Source organism: Hyperoodon ampullatus, assembly GCF_949752795.1.
Source record: "Hyperoodon ampullatus genome assembly, chromosome: 7".
Taxonomy (NCBI): Eukaryota; Metazoa; Chordata; class Mammalia; order Artiodactyla; family Ziphiidae; genus Hyperoodon; species Hyperoodon ampullatus.
This window is the reverse complement of record NC_136920.1, coordinates 55,131,589-55,153,638: the sequence shown is the minus strand read 5'-3', so window position 1 is coordinate 55,153,638 and position 22,050 is coordinate 55,131,589. Positions and strand designations below refer to the sequence as shown.

Sequence of the window (22,050 nt, the reverse complement as noted above, 5' to 3'; positions counted from 1 at the left end):
CCTGAGAGACACTGCAAGTTTGGTTCCAGACTACCACGACAAAGCGAATATTACAATAAAGCAGGTCATAAATTTTCTGGTTTCCCAGTACATACAGAAGTTATGCTTATACTACACTATAGTCTAGTAAGTATGCAATAGCACTGTATCTAAACAAACAATATACATACCTTAATTTAAAAATACTTTATTGTTAAAAATGCTAACCATCAAGTGAGCCTCAGCAAGTCATAATCTTTTTGCAATAGGAACATCAAAGATCACTGATCACAGATCACCATCACAAATACAGTGATAATGAAAAAGTTTGAAATATTGAAAGAATTACCAAAATGTGACACAGAGACATGAAGTGAGCTGTGGGAAAAATGGCACCAATAGGTTGGGGGTGCAGGGGGAAAGAAAAAAAAACAGGACCGATAGACTTGCTCCATGCAGGGTTTCCACAAACCTTCAATTTGTAAAAAGTGCAACATCTTCAAAGCGCAATAAAATGAGGTATGTCTATATTATGAACTACTACCATATGAAGCACTTGACATGAATTCTCTCATTTAATTCTTCAAAGAAACATAAGAATATGTGAAATTATCTTCATTTTAGAGATGAGAAAACCAAGAACCAGAAGGATTAAATAATTTGTCCAAAATTGCAAGGCTGCTAAAATCCTTTAATAGCTTTTAGTTGTTCTAAAGGCTCTGCGTGAGCTGGTCCCACCCACCCCCTCCAGCCTAATCTCATACCACACACTAGCTCTGTTACTGTCAGGCCCTCTTTTGGCCCCTCAACTGTGTCATGTTTCCACCCACCACAGTTTCTACACTTCCGGCTCCTCTGCCTGAAATGTCCTTACACCTCACACTCCCAACTCTTCCTGCCAAGTTAGTGCCTTATTCCTCCTTTAGAGCTCAGGTTCAGAAGCTTTTCCTGATTGCTGTACCCCCTCAACTCCTGAAGACCAAGTACCTCTATGATATACCCCCGTGGGACCTCACATCTTTCTGTCGTGAGCTCCTTATTTCAACTTATATTACACCTTCATTTGTGTCTTATTTGTCTGTCTACCTCATACCTAAATTCTCCGGTCCATGAGAGCAGGGCCATGGTTTTTGCTCACTATTGTGTCCCCCTTTGCACAGTGCCTGGCACATAACAGATGGTCAATAAATAATAAAAACAAACAAAGGGGAAAAGGGACCAAAGAGAAGAAATGACAGGTTGATTTGGATTTGTCTGGCTCTGTATATAGCAGACTTAAATAAGATATAATGCTTCCCATATGAACAAATCTCCACCACTGATAGGAGGAAGCTATATGGATGTACTGGAGAAACAACTGTCAAGTAATAAGAAAACAATTTTGACTGTGTGTTTCTTAAGAACTTCCCAGTTATACAATTAACCTGTGTAGATTTGTTTTAGGAAATGTTTACTAAGCATCCTCTATGGGCAAGTCACCCCATTAAACCCTGAAAGGATACAGTAAAGGGTACAACATGGTCACTCTCCTTAAGGACTTCACAATCTCATCAGGGAGATAAGACAAACATACTAAACCTGACATAAATGGATAAAGTGTGAAAACTACAGTAAGAGACACACGGGCTTGGTACTCAATAATTATGCCTTAAATGAAGGAATGAGGGAAAAAGTCAATTTATTTGATATGAACTTCAAGAAAACTTCAAGAATGAGATATGTTGAAAGTGGTAAATTGTTATGTTATCCTTCTGCATAAAATTTGCCAGTGGTACCTCATAATACTTAGAATAAAATCCAAACATCTTACAACAGCCTCCAAGGTACTCTACCTGCCCCTACCCACCTCTCAGACCTCACCTCATACCACTTTTCTACTTCCTATGTTCCACCTATACCAGCCTTCTTACTCCTGTTCTGGAAGCAACCAAAGCTCACCTATGCCTTAGAGCCTTTCTACCAGCTATTGCCTCTTCCTGAAGGTCCTTCCTCCAACTTTCACATGGCTGGCTTCCTTCTGTCATTTAAGACTCAGCATAGGCCCCAGACACCGGGTCGACCAGCTGTCCCAGCGGACTTGCGTTCCATGGCCCCAGTTGCCTGCTCCTTATTTGTGTCCTGAAGATTAGTGTGCCGAGTTCGTCTGTTTATTAAGATTAAACATGCAAACAAGAACCAAAAAAAAAAGACTCAGCACAGGGACTTCCCTGGTGGCGTAGTGGTTAAGAATCCACCTGCCAATACAGGGGACACGGGTTCAAGCCCTGGTCTGGGAAGATCCCACATGCCGGGGAGCAACTAAGCCCATGCGTCACAACTACTGAGCCTGCACTCTAGAGCCCATGAGCCACAACTACTGAAGCCCGCGCGCCTAGAGCCCGTGCTCTGTTACAAGAGAAGCCACCTCAACGAGAAGCCTGCGCACTTCAATGAAGACCCAACACAGCCAAAAATTAATCAATTAATTTAAAAAAAAAAGGACTCAGCACAAACACTGTCTCCATAGAAAGGCTTTTACTAATCCCTAACTTTACAGTGAAACTTCCCATTCCTCCATCACTATTTACCTTCTGTATAAGACTTATCATTCTCTGAAATCAGATTGTTTACTCTACCTGTCTTTAGAATATATGTCCCATGAGAGCAGGGAATCTGTTTTTGACCACTACACCTCCAGTACATAGATAGCACTTGTTGAATTCAGGTAGTAGCTCAATGTAAAAGAAAGGAAGAAAAGAAAGAAAAAAAAAGTAAAGGAAGGAAAGGAAGGAAGGAAGGAGAGAAGGAAGGAAGGAGCAAAGGGACAAATTAAGGCTGGAAGGGTCAGGCAACTAAATCTCAACACAGTGAAGTACAGTGGCACAATAACTATATAGAGCAGTGAGCAGTAGGGTAGAAGAACAGACAATGAGTTTATATAAGTCTAAAATTCATGGACAGAACTCCAAGTCAAGGAGTTTAGACCTAAACAAATTCTTTGTGAGTTTTATACAAAAGTGCTCACAAATAAGCCTATCATGGCCCTATGAACAATTAAGTATGTCAAATTATACCTTGGGATATAGCTCAGCTACTTAACGTTTACTGAGCATCTACTTTTGTAGATGCTACAAAGCACTGCGAATTAAAGAACGAAAAAATCAAGACTGGTGCCTTGAGAAGCTCACAGTCTTGTGGAATAAAGAATTAAATAAACAGAACACCTACTGATAAATGCTACAGTAGCATAAACAGCATGTTACAAAAATACAGATGAGTGCTATTTAGCCCACTCAGCAGTACAGTTAGTTAAGGAAGCCTTCCTAGATATATTACCTAATGCAGATCCTGGGAATAAGCAGGAGTGTGCTACATGAAAAGTGGCAGTTTTGCAGGCAGAGGAGAATAAGTTACAATGAAAGCAAAATGGTGAAGAAAAGCAGGATGATTAGCGGAGTGACTACAGCATAAAGTTCAAGGTGAGGAATGATGGGAACGAAAGCTAAAAAGGAAAGAAGGGGCTAGGCCATAGAAACCAACCATAGAGAACAATACACAAAATGCAAACTTATCTCCCTAGGAAAAAATACGAGGGACTTAGCTGGTGGCGCAGTGGTTAAGAATCCGCTTGCCAATGCAGGGGACACAGGTTCGATCCATGGTCTGGGAAGATCCCACATGCCGCAGAGCAACTAAGCCCATGTGCCGCCAACTATTTAGTCTGTGCTCTAGAGCCCGCGAGCCACAACTACTGAGCCCATGCTCCTAGAGCCTGTGCTCCACAATAAAAGAAGCCATCGCAATGAAAAGCCCATGCACCACATCTAAGAGTAGCCCCTGCTCGCCGCAACTAGAGAAAGCCTGCACACAGCAATGAAGACCCAACGCAGCCAAAAATATAAATAAATAAATTTATTTTAAAAAATACATGAAAAAAATTATAAAGATTTATAATTCAGGAAAAATCTTAAGAGAAGTGCTAAGCAACTGAGAGAATGATAAAGACCTTCAAAATCAAAGCACCTAAGCTGTTTTCTAAAGTATATAGCAGAAATCTGTAACAAGTGCTAATATGTAAACATCAAATTGCTATCCCTTTCACAATATCTAAAAAAAGGGGGGGTGCAGAACCAAAGCCCAACTCTCATTAATTAATATTTTGAAAAACTTCAGGGACTTCCCTGGTGGTCCAGTGGTTAAGAATCCGCCTTCCAATGCAGGGGATAGGGGTTCGATCCCTGGTCGGGGAACTAAGATCCCACATGCCATAGGGCAACTAAGCCCGCACACCACAACTACTGAGCCCGTGCATTCTGGAGCCTGCATGCCACAACAAGAGAAAAGCCCACGTGCTGCAACGAAAGATCCCGCATGCTGCAACGAAGATCCCGTGAACCGCAACTAAGACCCAATGCAGCCAAATAAATAAATAAATAAATGAAAAACTTCAGAGCTCGCAAATAAAATCCAGACACTTTAGAAAAACAATTGAAGAACCACAAAGAGTTGTACAGCCTGGGAGGCAAATCTGTGTTCGTATCCTGGCACAGACACTTATTACCTGTACAACCTCAGACAAATTACCTTTTTTCTGAAAACTCCAAGGTTGAATGAATTGATCCCTAAGATCCCTTCCTGCTATCTATGATTCACTAGAAGAATTAAATCAAATCAAGGCTGAAAAGAATTCTTCATTATTTAGCTCCTGCCTTATCTATAGCCACTTCCCTTCCCTCCTCTATCTCTCAACTCTGTTATATTACAATGAATTCCTCCCAATTCCTTGAATATTTCATATCCACTCGTACTTCTGGATCCTTAGACACTGCTCCCTCTGTTTGGTATCCTTCCACCCTACTACTATCAGTGCCACTCCTTCCCAAGAAAATGTTTCATACACCTGAATCTAATATAATATAGTAAGTCAGCTATACTTCATTAAAAAAAAAAAAAAAAGAAAATGCCTCATTAAGTCCTACTCCTTCAAGTATCCACTACAGCATTCCTTCTTTCTTCCCTATCTCCCCAACCTTACCACAGGCAATTCAGGTTAGATACTCTGCATTCCCAGAGCATCCTATCCTTCCCTGATCATAGCAATACTAAGCTTTATTCTAATTTCCTATTTAATAGTCAGTCTCCTCCACCACGAAGGAGTTGTATGATGAGAAGGCAGAACTGTGCTGCCTCTACACTATTTTATCATCAATGCCTGGTTTAAAAAAAAAAAAAAGTGGTGCTCAGTAGGTATTGATGAAGAAATGCATAACAAACTCACCTCTAACACAGCCAGGACAGTGTCAAGCTGATCTTCTCGAAGGGTGATATTGTTAGAGATTTTTCTCATGGTATGTATGGATTGTAGACGTACTTCCTCAATTTCATCATTAAACATGTCAACCAGGAAATCAAGGCACTTCTCAGCAAAAGAGGGTGAAGACTGGGCCAGCATGCAGAGCGCCTCTACAGCAGCAATGCGGACCTCTAGAGAAAAAGGGACAAACAAAACTGCACGTCAAGATCCATGGGGAAAATGTAAGAAAGATTCCTTCTCATTCAGGTTTGTGTTTCCCTCTCTACTCCTGCTACTTTACAAACTCTCTCTGGGAGATCTCCATGGCTGCAGATTCTGCTACCACCTTCACACAGACCTATGAACAAGGATGTTGGTACCACAGGGACTAAGGTTTAGATCCTAACTCCTTGAAAACTCAGCTGTCTTATTATCTCAGTAGTCCAACCACAGTAAAGTACTTTTTAAAAAAGCACTTTAAAAATAACATTATTAAGATTAAAACAGGCTCGATATCATTATTCTCATTCTACAGATAAGAATCAGCAAAGTGGATAAACTTGCCTCAAGTGAATGAGAGCAGAGATAAGACTAGTACCCAGGTCTGCTAATTCTAGACTAGCATCATATAGTGGTTAAGGGTACATGCTCTGGAATGATAGAGGCCTCACAGTGAATTGTGAAAAGTAATCCATCCACTAACTTGGACGGTGATCTTGAATAAGTAAATTAACTTCATAGTATCAATTTTCTCACCTGTTAAATGGAGATAATACCCATTTCCTTACAGAGTAGTTAGGAGGAGTAAACGACATAGTGTAGGTAAAGCACATAGCACACTGCCTGGCATATGTTAAAAGCTCAATAAATATTAGCTACGATTTAGGTACAGATCTTTTTTTTTTTTTTTTTGCGGTAGGCGGGCCTCTCACTGTTGTGGCCTCTCCCCTTGCGGAGCACAGGCTCCGGACGCGCAGGCTCAGCGGCCATGGCTCACGGGCCTAGCCGCTCCGCGGCATGTGGGATCTTCCCAGACCGGGGCACGAACCCGTGTCCCCTGCATCGGCACGCGGACTCTCAACCACTGTGCCATCAGGGAAGCCCCTAGGTACAAATCTTGTAAGCACCTTGAAAACAGAGGCATGTCCTCTATCTCTTCACATGCTCAGAACATGTAACAGTAAAGCCACTGAATCCAGGAAGCCCTTCATTCTTTCACTAACACTGTCGCCTGAACATGTACTATATGCCAGGCCCTGTGCTGAGTGTTGGGATATAGAGATGAGAAAGCTATAGACCATGGTCACAAGACTTCCATACATGCTTGTTTTGTTCCAGCAGTTCCCACAATAAAATGTACAGTTTCAAAAAAGAAAAGAAAAACACTCAAATTGTGGTTAAAACTCTCCAATATACTTTGGTTTTTGTATAAGAAAGGTTTTATAGACACCTTAAAAGCAGAGTTATTACATAAAAGGGAGATGACTCAGATTTTTCTTGGTACTTATAAATTCCTCTTTTTCATCAGAAGGGAAGGATTTGCTCTACATCACAACAATGTAATTTAAACAGGAAATTGCTAATAATTACAAAGCAAGCCAGAGATGAACCCAAATGTTTTAACTGCTAACCCTGTTTCTTAGGGCTTTACCCATTACATTGCATTGACTCATGTGTAACTCTTGCAAGTGTATCAACGGAATCACAGAGAAACTTCAGATCAACATGAGATAATCAGTATGACCTAACCTGATGCAATTCCAAGCAGAAGCAAAGAAGCTTGGTTTTTTACTTTGCATGCACAGCCTGGCTACAGGTAGCTAAATTAACAATTTCTACTGGACTTTTTGGAATGTTGAAAATATATAACAGTCTCCTTAAGGGTCCAGGGCAGAGAAAAGGAATTAGCTTGCTCGAGAATAAAAAAAAAAGACTGATCCTCTGGTGTTGTAACATATGTAATCAAATCCTAGTTTTGCTACTTACTAGCATTATGCTTAGTACTGAAGATACAAAGATGAACAAGAACAAGACTGTGTCCCAGCCACTATAGACTAGAATAGTTAACTGCATTACAGAGTGATGAATGATACAATGGAAGAGCACACAGAGTATTAAGAAAATGCGGAATAGGCACATAGCCTACTCAACAGGATCAGAGGCAGCTTTTCAGAAAGTGACCCCTAAAATAATACTTGAAGGAGTTGCTAGGCCAGAGGAAAGGAAAAAGGCCTTTCTACGCAGAGGAACCACATGTAAAGGCCCAGAAAGAAGGGAGAACATGGAACAACTAGAGGACTAGAAGTATGTGTGATACTACACTAGAGTCTATAGCCAAAGAAATAAGGCTCCATTTCACTCCCAGCAAATGTGTCCCTAAAATCCTGATTTACCCAGAATTTTGTAGGTATGATTAAATTAGAGAGCTGCCATACCTGATGCTGGTTATGATCTACTCACTTTCCAAAGTTAAGTTCCTTTAAGTAAACCTTAGTGACAAACTATAAACTGTAGAAATCAACCACATAAACATTAAGAGTGATTAAATTCAATTGTAGAAACTAAACAAAGCAAAAATGCTAGGAGAAACAAAATAAAATAGGTTCTAGTTACCTGTCTTAGGATAAAATGGGTTTTAATAACTGGAATTCCTTATTATCTAACACTATTTAAATTTTTAATTCATATATCAAGTTCATGGAGAACATAAGCAGAGGTAGCTTTAATTAATTTCCATATATACAGAAAATCTTACAGCAAATTGAAGAGGATAACCCAATTTTTATATCTACTAATAGAAAAACTGTCTTTCTAAAGTAATTTTATTGCCCTTCTAAGAAGTTCTATTCTGAGGTATCATTTTTATAGGCATTTTAAAGACCTGAGCTCTAATCATCTGACACAAATTTACTATAAAATTTGGACAATCAACATTATCTCCCCACGTCTGTTAGCCTCACTGAAAATAGGAGGTTGGAGTCAATCATCTCAAGGCACTGACAGTCTGTGATCTATGTGAGATGGAGACTATCATATTGTGGAAATCATAAGAGCTTTGCAAGGACTCCTATTACTGGCTAAAATGGAGTAACAAGGGCTAGATTTATCTTTCTATCTGAAACAACTAAAAACAGAGACAAAATATATGAAACAAAAGTATTCAACACACTATACAACAGGCAATAAGAGGTAGTGATCCCTGAGAGACAGGAAATAAATGAGGTGAGTTTTATGATTATACCAGTTTACTGTCTGTAGAGTTTCCAGGTTGTAGGTCTCCATGAGTTGAGAAGATAGAGCTGGGAGTCTGGAAAGGCCAGTGTGGCTAGAGTTCATAGGGCAAAGTATCAGAAAGGAAAGACGTGCACAGAGAGAGCAAGCCTAGCAGGTCTGCAGAGGGTCCTCCTCAAGTCTTCAGCCAAGTTCTGATCTGTGAAGAAACTATCTAAGGCCTGAGAAAGAACCATTCAAGAGGATTCAAGGGACAATCTCCAAAGCTCACACATGGTCAACAATAGTTTTTTCAGAAGAGTTTGTTTCACTAGTGAAGAAAAATAACCCCTAGACTAAATGCTACTTGGGTCCACCTAACAAAGCTTAAAAATAAGACCTGAACTAACTGCATTCTAGAACAAAGCTCAAGAATACTTATAGGAATATAACAATGTTCAGCACCCAATAAAGTAAAATTCAGAGTGTCTGGCATCCAATCCCAAATTACCAGGCATGCATAGAAGCAGGAAAATATAATCCATAATGAGGAGAAAATCAATCAATCAAAACCAACCCAGAAATCACACAAATAACAGAGCTAGGAGACAAGGACATTAGGATAGTTACTGTAAATACATTCTCTGTTGACAAAGCTAGAGAAAAGGTTAAGCATATTAAGTAGTGATACAGAAGATACTAAACAAACGCAAATTCTAATCAAACTTCTAGGGATGAAAACTACAACGTCTGAGATGAAAAATATACTGGATGAAATTAACAGCAGATTAGACACTGCAGAAGAAAAGATTAGTGAACTAACTCCAAGACAAAGCAATAAACATTATCCAAAATGAAACAAGTAGGAAAAAAAGATTACATAGAAAAACAAGAATAGAGCATCTATGAGCTGCAGGACAACCTCAGTAGCCTAATATATATGTAACTGGGAGTCCCCAAAGGAGCATGGGGCCAGAAAAATATTGAAAGAAATAACAGTCAAAGATTTTCCAAATAAAAACCACAAACCCATAGATCCAAGAAGCTCAACAAACTCCAAGCATAAGAAACATGAAGAAAATTATACCAAGGCATATTATAATTAGATCGTTTAAAACCAGTGATAAAGAGAAAAGCTTAAAAGCAGCTAGAGAAAAAAAGATACATTATGTACGGAAGAACAAAGATTTAAAATGACAGCAGAGTTCTCAACAGAAAAATGCAAACTGAAAAACTGTGGAACAAGATGTTTGAAGGACAAAAAAGTAAATAAACTACTATTAATCTAGAATTTGACTCCCAGTGAAACTATCTTTCAAAAATGAAGGCAAAATAAAGGCTTGATTAGTCATTAGTTAGTCAGACTAACCTGGGTTTAAATCTTGCTTCTGTCTCTTACTAGCTGAGTGACTAATAAGAAAGTACAATTGTTATCAGTATAAATATCGATTTTTACTACCATTTATTAAGTGCTTACTATAACTGGGTCATGTATCATGTCATGTATATATAATCTCATTTCATTATCACAATTCAGAAACACTTGCTATTAACCTTGTTTTACAAAAATGCTACCCGGGCTTCCCTGGTGGCGCAGTGGTTGAGAGTCCACCTGCCAATGAAGGGGACACGGGTTCGTGCCCCAGTCCGGGAAGATCCCACATGCCACGGAGCGGCTAGGCCCGTGAGCCATGGCCACTGAGCCTGCGCGTCGGAGCCTGTGCTCCGCAACGGGAGAGGCCACAACAGTGAGAGGCCCACTTACCGCAAAAAAAAAAAAAAAGCTAGAATTTGAACCTAAATTGACTGAACCCAAAGTCCATGCTCTTAACCACTGATCCATACCACCTGAACCTCAACCTCTTCTGTTTATAAAATTAAAATAATAGTAGATGCTTCACTGAGTGACTATAAAGATTAAGTGAGACAACCTGTGTATATCACTCAGTACAATGCCAGATACATAGCAGTCACTCAGTAAATGGGCACTGTTATTGTTATGAAGTCATTCTTACCATACATCTCATCTTCCAATCCATGAACAAAGGCTCCACAAGCTCCTGACTCGATCAAGTTCACAGCCCCCGTATCTATTTCTTCCTTGGGAGCATCATCTCCCCACTTCCTGCCGCTGGAAAACTCTCCTGAAGTGTAAAGTTCCTTGGCACGTTCATGTGCAGTGCGTTTCCTCTATAGAAGACAACAATTACCACTTGCTAGAGATTCATGAGAGAACTAAGTTGCACCCCAAGAACATGAGAAAGTAGGAAATAAGATTGCTGTCTGAGAGTTACATTTAAAAAAAAAAAACTCAATAGATCAGAGCAGAGAAATGCAAATTCAACTTGAAGTTAAGACCAAGGTTCTCAGGTCATCAATAGCTGATAGTAACCTTATTAAAGATAGTAACTTCATTAAAGACAGCACAAGAATGTTGACTGGACAGGTGGTTATGTTTGCCATGGCAACACAGGAAAGGGAGAACCAGAGAGGTAAATAATGGCAGTGCCCTTCCAAGCATCATCCTGGGTAGACAATATACTGGCCCTAGAAAATAATTTTTTTCATCCCATAGAAGTAAGCATCTATTTGACAACACTATGCTCACCAAGCAAGTGTCTAGTAAATTTACTTTCTTCACAGATTGCCTAAGGGGGAATATACTAGTCAGCTAAAGTAAATATTGAGTCTACTTGACAGTTACAGTTACCTACATAAATGAATAAACTGGCATAGATATCAGCCTCTATGAACCTTCTTGGTGTGAGCCCACATCCTCATGGCTGATCATCTCAAAGGCACTGATGAAATATAGCACCTGAGCCTACAAGGATGTGGGTCAGACGCAGAAGTAAAGTTTGTACCTTGCGAAGTGTCTTAGAAACCCTTGCATTACCCATCCCTCACCATTCACCATGAGCGTGTCCTTCTTTGCACTTCCACCCCAGTATACACAAAGAACACTTAAGCAATCACTGACCTCAAATGAAGGGAATGCCCTTCAAGAAAGCCATATGGCTATGTTTCATGAAGCACAGATATTAACTCCCCAACCATTCCCAAGAATTCATCTTATGGAATAAATCAAAACAAGAAAAGATCTAATATCCATGAAGTTGATACTCTATATGTGATTTATAATGGTGGAAAAATTAAGGAGAAACTGTAAGTGTATAATAAAGGGCTAAAAAATGATGGCACATCTACTTAACAGAATATTATGCTATCAGTAAAAATGGTAAGTATGAAGTTAACAATATGAAAAAAAGCATATGAGGTAGTGGTAAATATAAAAAGTAGACTACAAAATTATCTGTATATAATGATTCAATGTTTAAAACATACATAAGAAAAAGAGCTGGAGAGAAATATACCAAAATGATGAAAGTCACTGTGTTAGAGTAGTGGGAATATAGGTAAACTGTTTCTCTTTTTCTTCTACTTATCAAAGATTCTGATTCCTTATTAACACTTTTATAATTTAAAAATTAAGATACTGACAATGAATGCTCCTATCATATTCTCAGACTCATATTTGTTCTTGACAACTATGTCAGAGAACTATCACAGTCAAAGCTTAAGGGCATTCTGTTACTGTTCAGAGAAAGGATTTACTCACTCTTTCATGAGAACTGCTGTTGAAAGCAGTCACAAAATAAGACCAGACCTTTGTAGTTTTTAACAAATAGAAAGTTAATCTTGCCTCTTCTTTGTGAAACACAATCTGTGCAAAGTATTTCATTATAACAATTTAAAATTTAATGAAGTAACTTGTAATTTGGTTCAATTTACTAAGATTTTAAATTAAAATGTAATCTAGTCATCCTACATTAACAAATTCATGGGCTGTAAAATTAAATCAATACAACTTGGCATATAGCTACACTGATTTTGGTTTCAGAAACCCAGTTTAAACAACAAAGAATTCAAGTTACCCTCAGATCTGACATCAGCTTCTTGTCAAGCGTCTGTTCCAAGAAATGAGAACTGACTTGCTCCATAGAGCCCTATAAAAAGGAAGAATCCAGAGCAATTAAACAACTTTTAAGACCTAAACAATATCTTCAAATTCAAAGTTTGCCGCCAACTTAAATGCATAAAGATAACATTATTGTCTTTTTTTAATTTTTATTTATTTTTTTATACAGCAGGTCCTTATTAGTCATCAGTTTTATACACATCAGTGTATACATGTCAATCCCAATCGCCCAATTCATCACACCCCCACCCCCACCCCCACTTTCCCCCCTTGGTGTCCATACATTTGTTCTCTACATCTGTGTCTCAATTTCTGCCCTGCAAACCGGTTCATCTGTACCATTTTTCTAGGTTCCACATATATGCATTAATATATGATATTTGGATAACATTATTCTTGATAGTAAAGATCCCTATGGGTTTTGAATCATCAGGAAAATAATAAAACCATTAGCAGCAGCAGCTAGCACCTATATAGAGCTACTAGGTGTCATGCACTGCTCTAAGTGCCTTATACATATATTAATTCATTTAATACTCACTACAACCCTATGAAGTAAATACTATTATTAGTCACGTTTTATATAAGGGGGAAAGAAGGCACAAAAAGATGAAGTAATTCATTCAAGGTCACAAACTGTAAATTACAGAGCTGGGCTATAAACCCAGGCTCCAGAATCCTTTGCCTTAACTACTACTCTCCACTGCCTCTCCATTCCTTTTCATTCCATCCTTTCCATTCATTTGTCCATTCATTCATTAAACAAATATATTCTTAGCAACCATTCCATTATATGCCTAGAGTTACCAGGAACAGGTACACAAAAATAAAAAGACATCAATTCTACACTCAACAATCACACACTAGTGAGGGAAATTGACAAGAGATTACTGCATTATGGTATGAAATTTTATAATATACATTTATAAAGGGTGCTATGGGAACTTAAAGAAAAGCAGTATGGGGTGGAAGCAGAGAGAGGTATATCTGGGGAACTGGAAATCACAATTAAATGCATAGAGAGAATGTCATGTGGGAAACATCAAGTGGTTCTATGAATAGAACATAGGATGGGGGTACCAAAAATGAGGCAAGACAGGTAGGCAGAAAGCAGATCATAAAGGTCTTTATTTGCTATGGTAAGGAGTTTGCCTTATGAATAATAATTCTATAGATAATTTCTATTAAATATTTAATGAGCTCAGTAATGTACAAAGACTTGCATTTTAAAAATTTATTCCTCCCAATAATCCCATGAAGAATGAGCATTATCCTCACTTTTTATTTATTTTTTACAAGAAATTGAGGCTGAGAGATTCAGTAACTTGCTCATTTCAAATGAGAGAAACATAATCAGATTTATACTCATAAACATCATCTTGGCAGCAATGTGGCTAATGGACCAGAAGGAACCCAAAACAAAGCAGAGACAAGTTAGGAGGCTATTTAAAGCAGGTCCTAGACATTCTTAAGGAATATATTGGAAATCTTCTCTAATTCCCAAGTTAATAAATATGGAAATGTTTATACAGGCTCAGACTTTTTCTCCAATCACATTTTCCATAGCAAGTTACATGTTCTTTGGGAGTACTCTTACCCAAGTTAACACCTTTCCTACAATTCTAGAAGGGCAATTGTACTGTTCACCTTAAGTAGTTTCAAAACCACTTTTTCTTATCTCTACATGGTATATAGTTTGTTACATAGGTCTGAGCCAATACCAAATCTAACATTCATTTTTTTAATGCAAAACATCAATTTTATGAATAAAAACTATACATTTTTAAGAACTCCTCACTTTCTCTGTAGTCTTACCACCAACATTAACAGTTGTCTTTTTTTTGGCCACATCATGAGCCATGTGGGTCTTAGTTCCCCGACCAGGGACTGAACCCGTGTCCCCTGTATTAGAAGCGCAGAGTCTTAACCACTGGACTGCCAGGGAAGTCCCCAACAGTTGGCTTTTTAACAGGCACTTTGTTTTTCTACAAAGAATGAAAGTTTTAATGACTTCACAGTAAGTTACTGGAACCCACAGTCTCAACGTCCTCCTCCAAAGCCTTCAACTGAGCTCTCTCCCAACACAGTAGCAAAGAGGGGGTACTACTCAAATTCTAGCCTCAAAAAACTGCATATCATTGTTTGTAACAAGTTTCCAGTGTTATGTAAGAATAGCTGAAGCTTTCCATTTTAAATCCACAAATAGCAAGAACCTTACAGCATACTCCACTTGAAAAATAGTAAAACCTGAACTGTTACAAGCGCAGTGGAAATAGAGAAGGGAGAGATTCAAGGTATGTCGAGAAGGTAGTACTGATAAGAGTTGATGACTCAGTGGATACGGGACACAGAGAAAGAATTCTCAAACGCCTCTGGGTAAATGATGGCACCATTTATGGAAGCACAGAAGGAGGAAATCTGGACCAAAAAGATAATGAGTTCATCATAAAGTGCATCTCACCAATCAGAAAAACATCTGCATTCCTGTATGCTTTGACCAAGACACATATATTCAGGTAAAAGCTCTCCAACTGTACTACTACCCCTACTTAACAATCTATAACACTAAGAAAACTGGTATTTAACAAAGAAGTGCGTCAAACCTGCTCTCAGAATAAAAACTGCTCAACTAGTATAATAACATAAGTCTATGCACTGTTTGTCTATTTCAGTTTTAAGCTCCTAGCCTCTATTCATTAGGTGATGAAAAAAAGAAGCAGACCAAAAAAAAAAAAAAAAGATGGATTACTATGTGAGACATAAAACTGCCACTGACTAGGACAGCTGCATTTGCCCTGGGAAAGACTAGCCCTGGGCAGAGTTACAAACATAAAAACCTACAGTCTACAATCTAACTGTCTGAAAATGTTATAATTTTTAAGGTCATAGACTTCCGGAGCCTTACAAATAAGGTTTAAATTATTTAACATCTTAAAAAGAAATCATTAAACTAAGGACCCTATTCTAGATAGGATGCCAATTACCATAATTAATTTCAAAGTAGTGATTGTATTCTAAATAGTCCCATGGAGTTATATTCTTGAAAATCAAGTTTCTTTGCTCCATCAGGGTAGTTACAGATAACTGAAAACCAAACCTTTACATGGTTTTGATTTTTCTGATACATCCTATATCTGAAATTTTTCATCCTGCTATAAGCCAAGGAGAATGGACTCTATTCATTTTCTGTACAAGATGGACTTAAGTCTAAAGCCTTATCATTTCAGCTAAGTTCTTGAAAACCTGGCTTCTCCGTTCCTCCCAAGCTTAATCTTGTCACACATCACCAAATCGAACGTTATCCCCCACACCAAGAAGTACTAAACTGCTTGTAGTTTAACATGATATTGTAGTTTAGTATGATATTAGCATGCATGATAGTGTACTCATGTATCTTTGCTCATATTTTCTCCTCTTCTACTTCTTTACCTAGCTAACCCATACTCATCTTTCAAAGTCAACTGAGAAATCACCTCATCCAAGAAGCCTTCTGTGCATGTGTTAGGTGCTCTTTCCTAGGAGTACTGGTATTGTAATTGACTGATTGCCTATGTCAACCTACCTGACTATCCACTCTTTTGAAGACACAGATTATGCTCAGAGTTTGCTGAATTGATGAATATGTAGTCTAAAGACCACATATGGTTTACCTGATTATGGATTTGTCTACTCAAGAATTGGAGCAGGGGAGTTTACCTCTTAGCTTGCACAGAGGAACTAGTAAACCAGCAGGGCCTTAGCTGCACAACCACAGCTCCCAATATATAACTGGACCCGCACTAGGAAGGAATTCTACATGGGCTTTAGAGCATGAAGTTTCATTTACTATCTATGTGGCCTTGGACAAATTATACTTTTCTAAACCTTAGTTTTATTAACTATAAAATAAATAATATAATATCTACCTCAAGGAGTTTAAAAGAATTAAAAATTAAAGACAAAAAGTGAGTATGTATATAAGTGTATGTATAGGCACATATTTACGTGTGCCTGTATATGAGGAAATGGGTGTATGTGCATGTGTATGCATGTATGACTAAAAGTGCCTAGCTTAGTGGGCTAGGAACTCTATAAATAGTAACAATTATTATTATTAGCAAGATTAGATTATTAATTACTTTTGAAGTATAATCATACTTATGTAATTTAGAGTTGTTTGGATTTGAAATCACTTAAATAACATAAAGCACTTGAGTCAAATTATAGTCATCTAAGTGAAAATCTTTTCAATTCACCACTGTAATTCATTATTCATACAGCTTTACAGAAATGAATTTTAGATTCTAAGGGGGTACAAAACTAAAAAATTTGAATGACTCTGCTTTAAGGATTACTTTTCTAACTGCCTACTCAGATGACAATATATCATTGAATTATTCCTCTAAAACATCCCCTCACACACACATAGCACACTGTAGATGCTCAGTACACGCTGAATGAAGGAATCTGATGAATGATTGGATTGTTCTGAATTTTAAAATATCCACAAATCAAAACAAGGCTTTAAAATGTGAATTCAAAAATAAAATCACTAACAGCTGGCTTGTTTAACTCTATATTTTATTATGGACAAGCAATATGACCTGTAAGCAGGAAATACTGAAATCATCCAAGTTCCTTATTTTTCCATGAAAGTGCTTCACATAGGTTTCAGCAGTTACCCCCAAAATACTGGTCAAAGGACTAGGGGTATCACAGGATCTGTGTCCAGTACAATCAGGTCCAAACTTTTTAGCCAACAATCTTACTAAGACTGGCATAGTTGGGGGCCCTCAAAAGAGAAGTTATCAAAAAGAATTTCAGATATTCTTGCTGTGACATTAATACAAATTTTTATAGTTACATATATATTTATATATTATAACAACCCCACCACCTTGCATAGTGTAGTACTTCACAATTTATACACATATTCACAGACAGGATCTCATTGGAGTGTCATGACAACCCTGTGAGGTAAACATGAGAGATATTATAAGCCACTTAACAGATGAGGAAACGAGACTAAGATAAAGTGACATGTCCAAGACAACACAGGTATAAAATAAGGCTGAGTATTACGCTAACACTCCTTCTTCTATAAGACAGTTCTATCTCTGAAAAGTTAAAATTTTTCTTACAGGGGGCTTCCCTGGTGGCGCAGTGGTTGAGAGTCCACCTGCCAATGCAGGGGACATGGGTTCGTGCCCCGGCCCAGGAAGATCCCACATGCTGCGGAGCGGCTGGGCCCGTGAGCCATAGCCGCTGAGCCTGCGCGTCTGGAGCCTGTGCTCCGCAACGGGAGAGGCCACAGCAGTGAGAGGCCCATGTACCGCAAAAAAAAAAAAAAAAAAAAAAAAATTTTCTTACAAATATACTAGAGTCCCCAAAGGCAAAACAGTAGGAAAGAAGGAGGCTAAAAGTCAGATTAACATCTGAATCTCATTCTACAACTTCCTATCTGTATAAATTGAATAATTTACTTAAATTCTCAGAGCCTCAGTTTTCTCACCTGGAAAGTGGGAATAATAGCACCTACCTTGCTGGGTTACTGTAAGAATAAATGGGATAATAAAGTAATTACATTCCAATTAAAAAAAAAGAATAAATGAGATAATTAAGTGGCCTCATAGCAAAGTATCTAGGCCATACCAGGTGCTTAGTAACAGTAACAATTATTTTTATTATTATGTTCCTTTTTCTCTAGACTTTGGTTGTCTAATATGTTAACAAGATTAAATAGGATTATCTTTAAAATTCTTTCTAGTTCTAAAAGACTACTTCTCTATGGGAAAGTGAACAATTTCTCTCTATTTTAAGAAATACTAAGGTTTATAAAAGCGCATTACACCTGTCCCTATCTAGTTTCTCAAAATGTTTTACAAGTATAACAGGTAATATGTTCATTAAAGAAGATGTAACTTACCAATAGCTTGGCAGCTTGAACTCGAACCATCCAGGAGCCATCACTGACCATGTGACAAATTTTTCCAAACGCATCATCAACTAAGCGAATTTCTTCATTAGAAGAAGGGATTGGGACAATGCTAAATTAAAAGAAAAGAAACCACAAGTGACAAAACATGAGCCTAAAATTGCAGGTTCAATAAACTGAGAATGACCAATGAAAATTAGCACAAATAGAAATGATAATTGAATAATTCAAATCCTATAATGATGAAATACATTTCAGAGTAACCAAATCAGTCTGGGATTTGTTTATTTTTAGTTGCAATGCAAATTTGTGTCTTGAGTAAAAAGTATTTAACACTGAAGATTCAAAGATTTATGAGATACCAAAAACAGCTACCACAGTTATCTTTAAGTTTATTCTCTCTTATAATTGCATTGCTGTCAATATAGCAAGTCTCAGAATAAACCAATATAAAACATACTTGCAAATCTGGTCCTAAATGAAAAGACAATTTCTAGCTAGTCTTTTTTTTGGGGGGGGGTGTCTATGGGGGGTGGTGTCTATAGCTTTATTAACTCATTCTGGTTTTTCAATTTCAGTAGGTAGTTTAATGAAGAAGAAAAAACACTTCTTGTTCCTATAAAAGGAGTTCTTCTATAAAACAGAGTAAATAATACCTGTCTCTCCACCACAAAGAATCACTGTGAGATAAATTATTTAATTACTGTGAAAAAAAAATTTTATTTTTGGCCGCACCGCACAGCTTGCACAATCATAGTTCCCCGACCAGGGATTGAACCCAGGCCCTCAGCAGAGAAAGCACCAAGTCCTAACCACTGGACCACCAGGGAATTCCCTATGAAAATATTTTTAACCAGGAAAACACTACATGAGGGATCATTATTCTCAAATTCACCTGGTATCTTTAGCTGGCATTTGTATTTACTAAAATATGTGCCAAATCATTTTAAAGACTTTTTTTAAGGGGTGGGCAGAGGTGAAGTGGATAGCATTTGAGAAAGACCATCCAATCTCTTCATCTATAGTTGAGGAGGTTGGGACCCAGAGAGGCGAAGTGTCTTTCCCAGCATACACAGAAAGTTCAAGGCAGAGCTGAAAAACAAGGACCAAGCATCCTGATTTTCAGGGTCCATGCTTTTCCCCTATTCCATACTGCCTTCCAAAAATCTAAACAACATTCCTTTTCTGGAGGTGGGCTTTCTGCATGGTGGGAGGAGAGAAAAATGGCTTAGCAATGAACAAAAGCTGGCTTACACCCACACTGACCTTTCAGGATAGAGCTGACTGACAACCCAGATAAGCTGGACTGCAGCACTGCGCACTTGTTCATAGTCATCAGAGAGCAATTTACAAGCCTGCAAACAAGGATTCCAAAAGTCTGTTAGTTCTGTGTCCTCCCAGGTGATGTTCAAACTATTTTCAAAATGAAGATACGGTGGCTGGATAAGAATGCCAATCAAAACACATATGGGTGATTTTAACTTCTTGAACCGTTGCGCAACAAAGAATTCTTGGCCTCTGCCAGCTGCTCTGGCTGTGTTTTGACTGTGTACCCTCCCACCCCATGTCTGAAAGGAGAACCACAGATTGATAGATAGCACAAAAGCCATCTAGAATAGCATCAATCATAGCAAAGCTTGCTGGGAGCCCACAGTGCTACCCTCACAGGCTCAAACACCACAGATGAGTTTTTTCCCTATCTGTAAAACTGGAGCACAAATTTCTGACTGACAGTCCATCTGAAAATTCAAGCACTCTAAATAAATGTACAATTTTAACGCTAAGCTGCCAAAAAGAGGTCAAATTTTCCTTTTTTACTTTAGTCTGAAATGGAATATCCCTACTCCACCCACAGTCATAGCTACACCCTAGACTTCAACACCACCTAGAAAATGGTTTTTGAAATTTTAAAATCTTATATTCCACGCTTTGACCATATATGCTACTCTACCAGCTCTTCCATCGCCATGACTTAACCCATCACACTTGCTCTTCATCCCACTTAAGTCACCTATCCGTTTAAGCAGGGTCTCTCAACCTTGCTATTATTGACATTTTGGACTAGATAATTCTTTGTTGTGAGGGGCTGTCCTGTGCAATATAAGATATTTAGCAGCATCCCTGGCCTCTACCCACTAGGTAGTTGTAGCACTGCACCCTCTTCCTCTGCCCAGCAACTGAAATAGTCAAAAATACTTCCAGACATTGCCAAATGTGCCCTGGAGGACAAAATCACCTTGGTTGAGAACCACTGCTTTAATTCTGTCCTTTCTTTCCAAATAAACCACCTTTTCCTTGCTCTATACCCGTCCTTACTTCAGTCTCTTGACAGCATTGTCTGCATCACCATACACAACCCCCTCAGGATTTCTGCTACAGCTGCTCCACAAACCTAAGACTTTCTCTAGTCTTCACAAGGGCAGAAGAGCATTGGCAAAGACCACACTCTCCAGGGGATTGGTGATTCATGATCTCAAACCTTATTAGTCCTACTCTGAAATCTTTTACACTCCTACTTTCCACTTCCATTTCCCAAGGCAGCTTTTCTTTTTATAGAAAGGTGGCTAATGAGCCTTTTTTTTTTGGCTGTGTTGGGTCTTCATTGCTTCATGCGGGCTTTCTCTAGTTGCGGTGAGCAGGGGCTACTCTTCGTTGCAGTGTGTGGGCTTCTCATTGCAGTGGCTTCTCTTGTTGCGGCTCACAACAGTAGTTGTGGCTCACAACAGTAGTTGTGGCTCAAAGGCTCTAGAGTGCAGGCTCAGTAGTTGTGGCACACAGCCTTAGCTGCTCCACGGCTTGTGGGATCTTCCTGGACCAGGGCTCCAACCCGTGTCCCCTGCATTGGCAGGCAGGTTCTTATCCACTGCGCCACCAGGGAAGCCCCAAGGCAGCTTTTCTTAACTTTTTCCTCAGGACTTCTATCCTACTACCAGCTATAAGGCGACCTGTTTATCTGAGAAAAATCAAGGTTCTCAGGCACAAACCCACTCAACTACTCCACACCAGTTATAAATTCATTTATTCCTGTATTCTCCCACCCCTTGTTTTCTCAATATCTGAGGGAAAAGGGTCCTTTCTAGTTCCTAAGCCTTCTACTTTTCCTATGGATCCCATCACTTCCTCACATGACCATCCCTTACCATCCTCCAAAATAGATCGTCTTTGTGATTCTCTATGATAGCATCCTATTGATTTACCTCACAGCAATACTCATATGCTATAACTGTGTTTGCTTATTTGTTAATTGCCTATCTTACCTACGACAATGTGAAGGGCATGGGTCCTATCTATTGGGTCCTATCTATTATAACATGGGTCCTATCTATTATAACATGCTTGGCATTATACAGCCAGCATTAGGTACTCACTAACATCTGTTGGATGAATCAGCTCATGAATCTGATTTTCTGCCTCAAGGAACTTACTCCAGCATTTATTCCCCTTTGTCTCTTCTATCATAACACTAGCTCTCCCAAAACACTAGCTCTCTCTTCAACATATAAACATACTTAGCAACTGTCTTTAAAATACAGGAAAAAAAAAACCAACCCTTAATCCTATGCCCCCTTCTACCAACTTCTATCCCACTTTCCTATCACAGTCAAGTTTCTTTAAAGTATAGTCATAGTCAATAGACTTTAAATGCCTCACCTCAAAAGACCCTGATCTGGCTTCCCCCAGTCCCAGCACTCTACT

General features: G+C 38.6%; 1 protein-coding gene across 2 annotated transcripts in view; it reads right to left on the bottom strand.

Moving 5' to 3' along the window:
- The window catches only part of INTS4 (integrator complex subunit 4), a gene marked incomplete at both ends in the record, with an annotated part of 120,553 nt that overhangs the window by 49,351 nt on the left and 49,152 nt on the right, over positions 1 to 22,050 (bottom strand). For both annotated transcript variants that reach the window (XM_079708867.1, XM_079708868.1), the window contains 5 exons: positions 5,237 to 5,442; positions 10,477 to 10,651; positions 12,397 to 12,468; positions 18,346 to 18,466; positions 19,621 to 19,709. In XM_079708867.1, the coding sequence (XP_079564993.1) occupies positions 5,237 to 5,442; positions 10,477 to 10,651; positions 12,397 to 12,468; positions 18,346 to 18,466; positions 19,621 to 19,709 (663 nt within the window). The remainder of the gene's footprint in view (positions 1 to 5,236; positions 5,443 to 10,476; positions 10,652 to 12,396; positions 12,469 to 18,345; positions 18,467 to 19,620; positions 19,710 to 22,050) is intronic.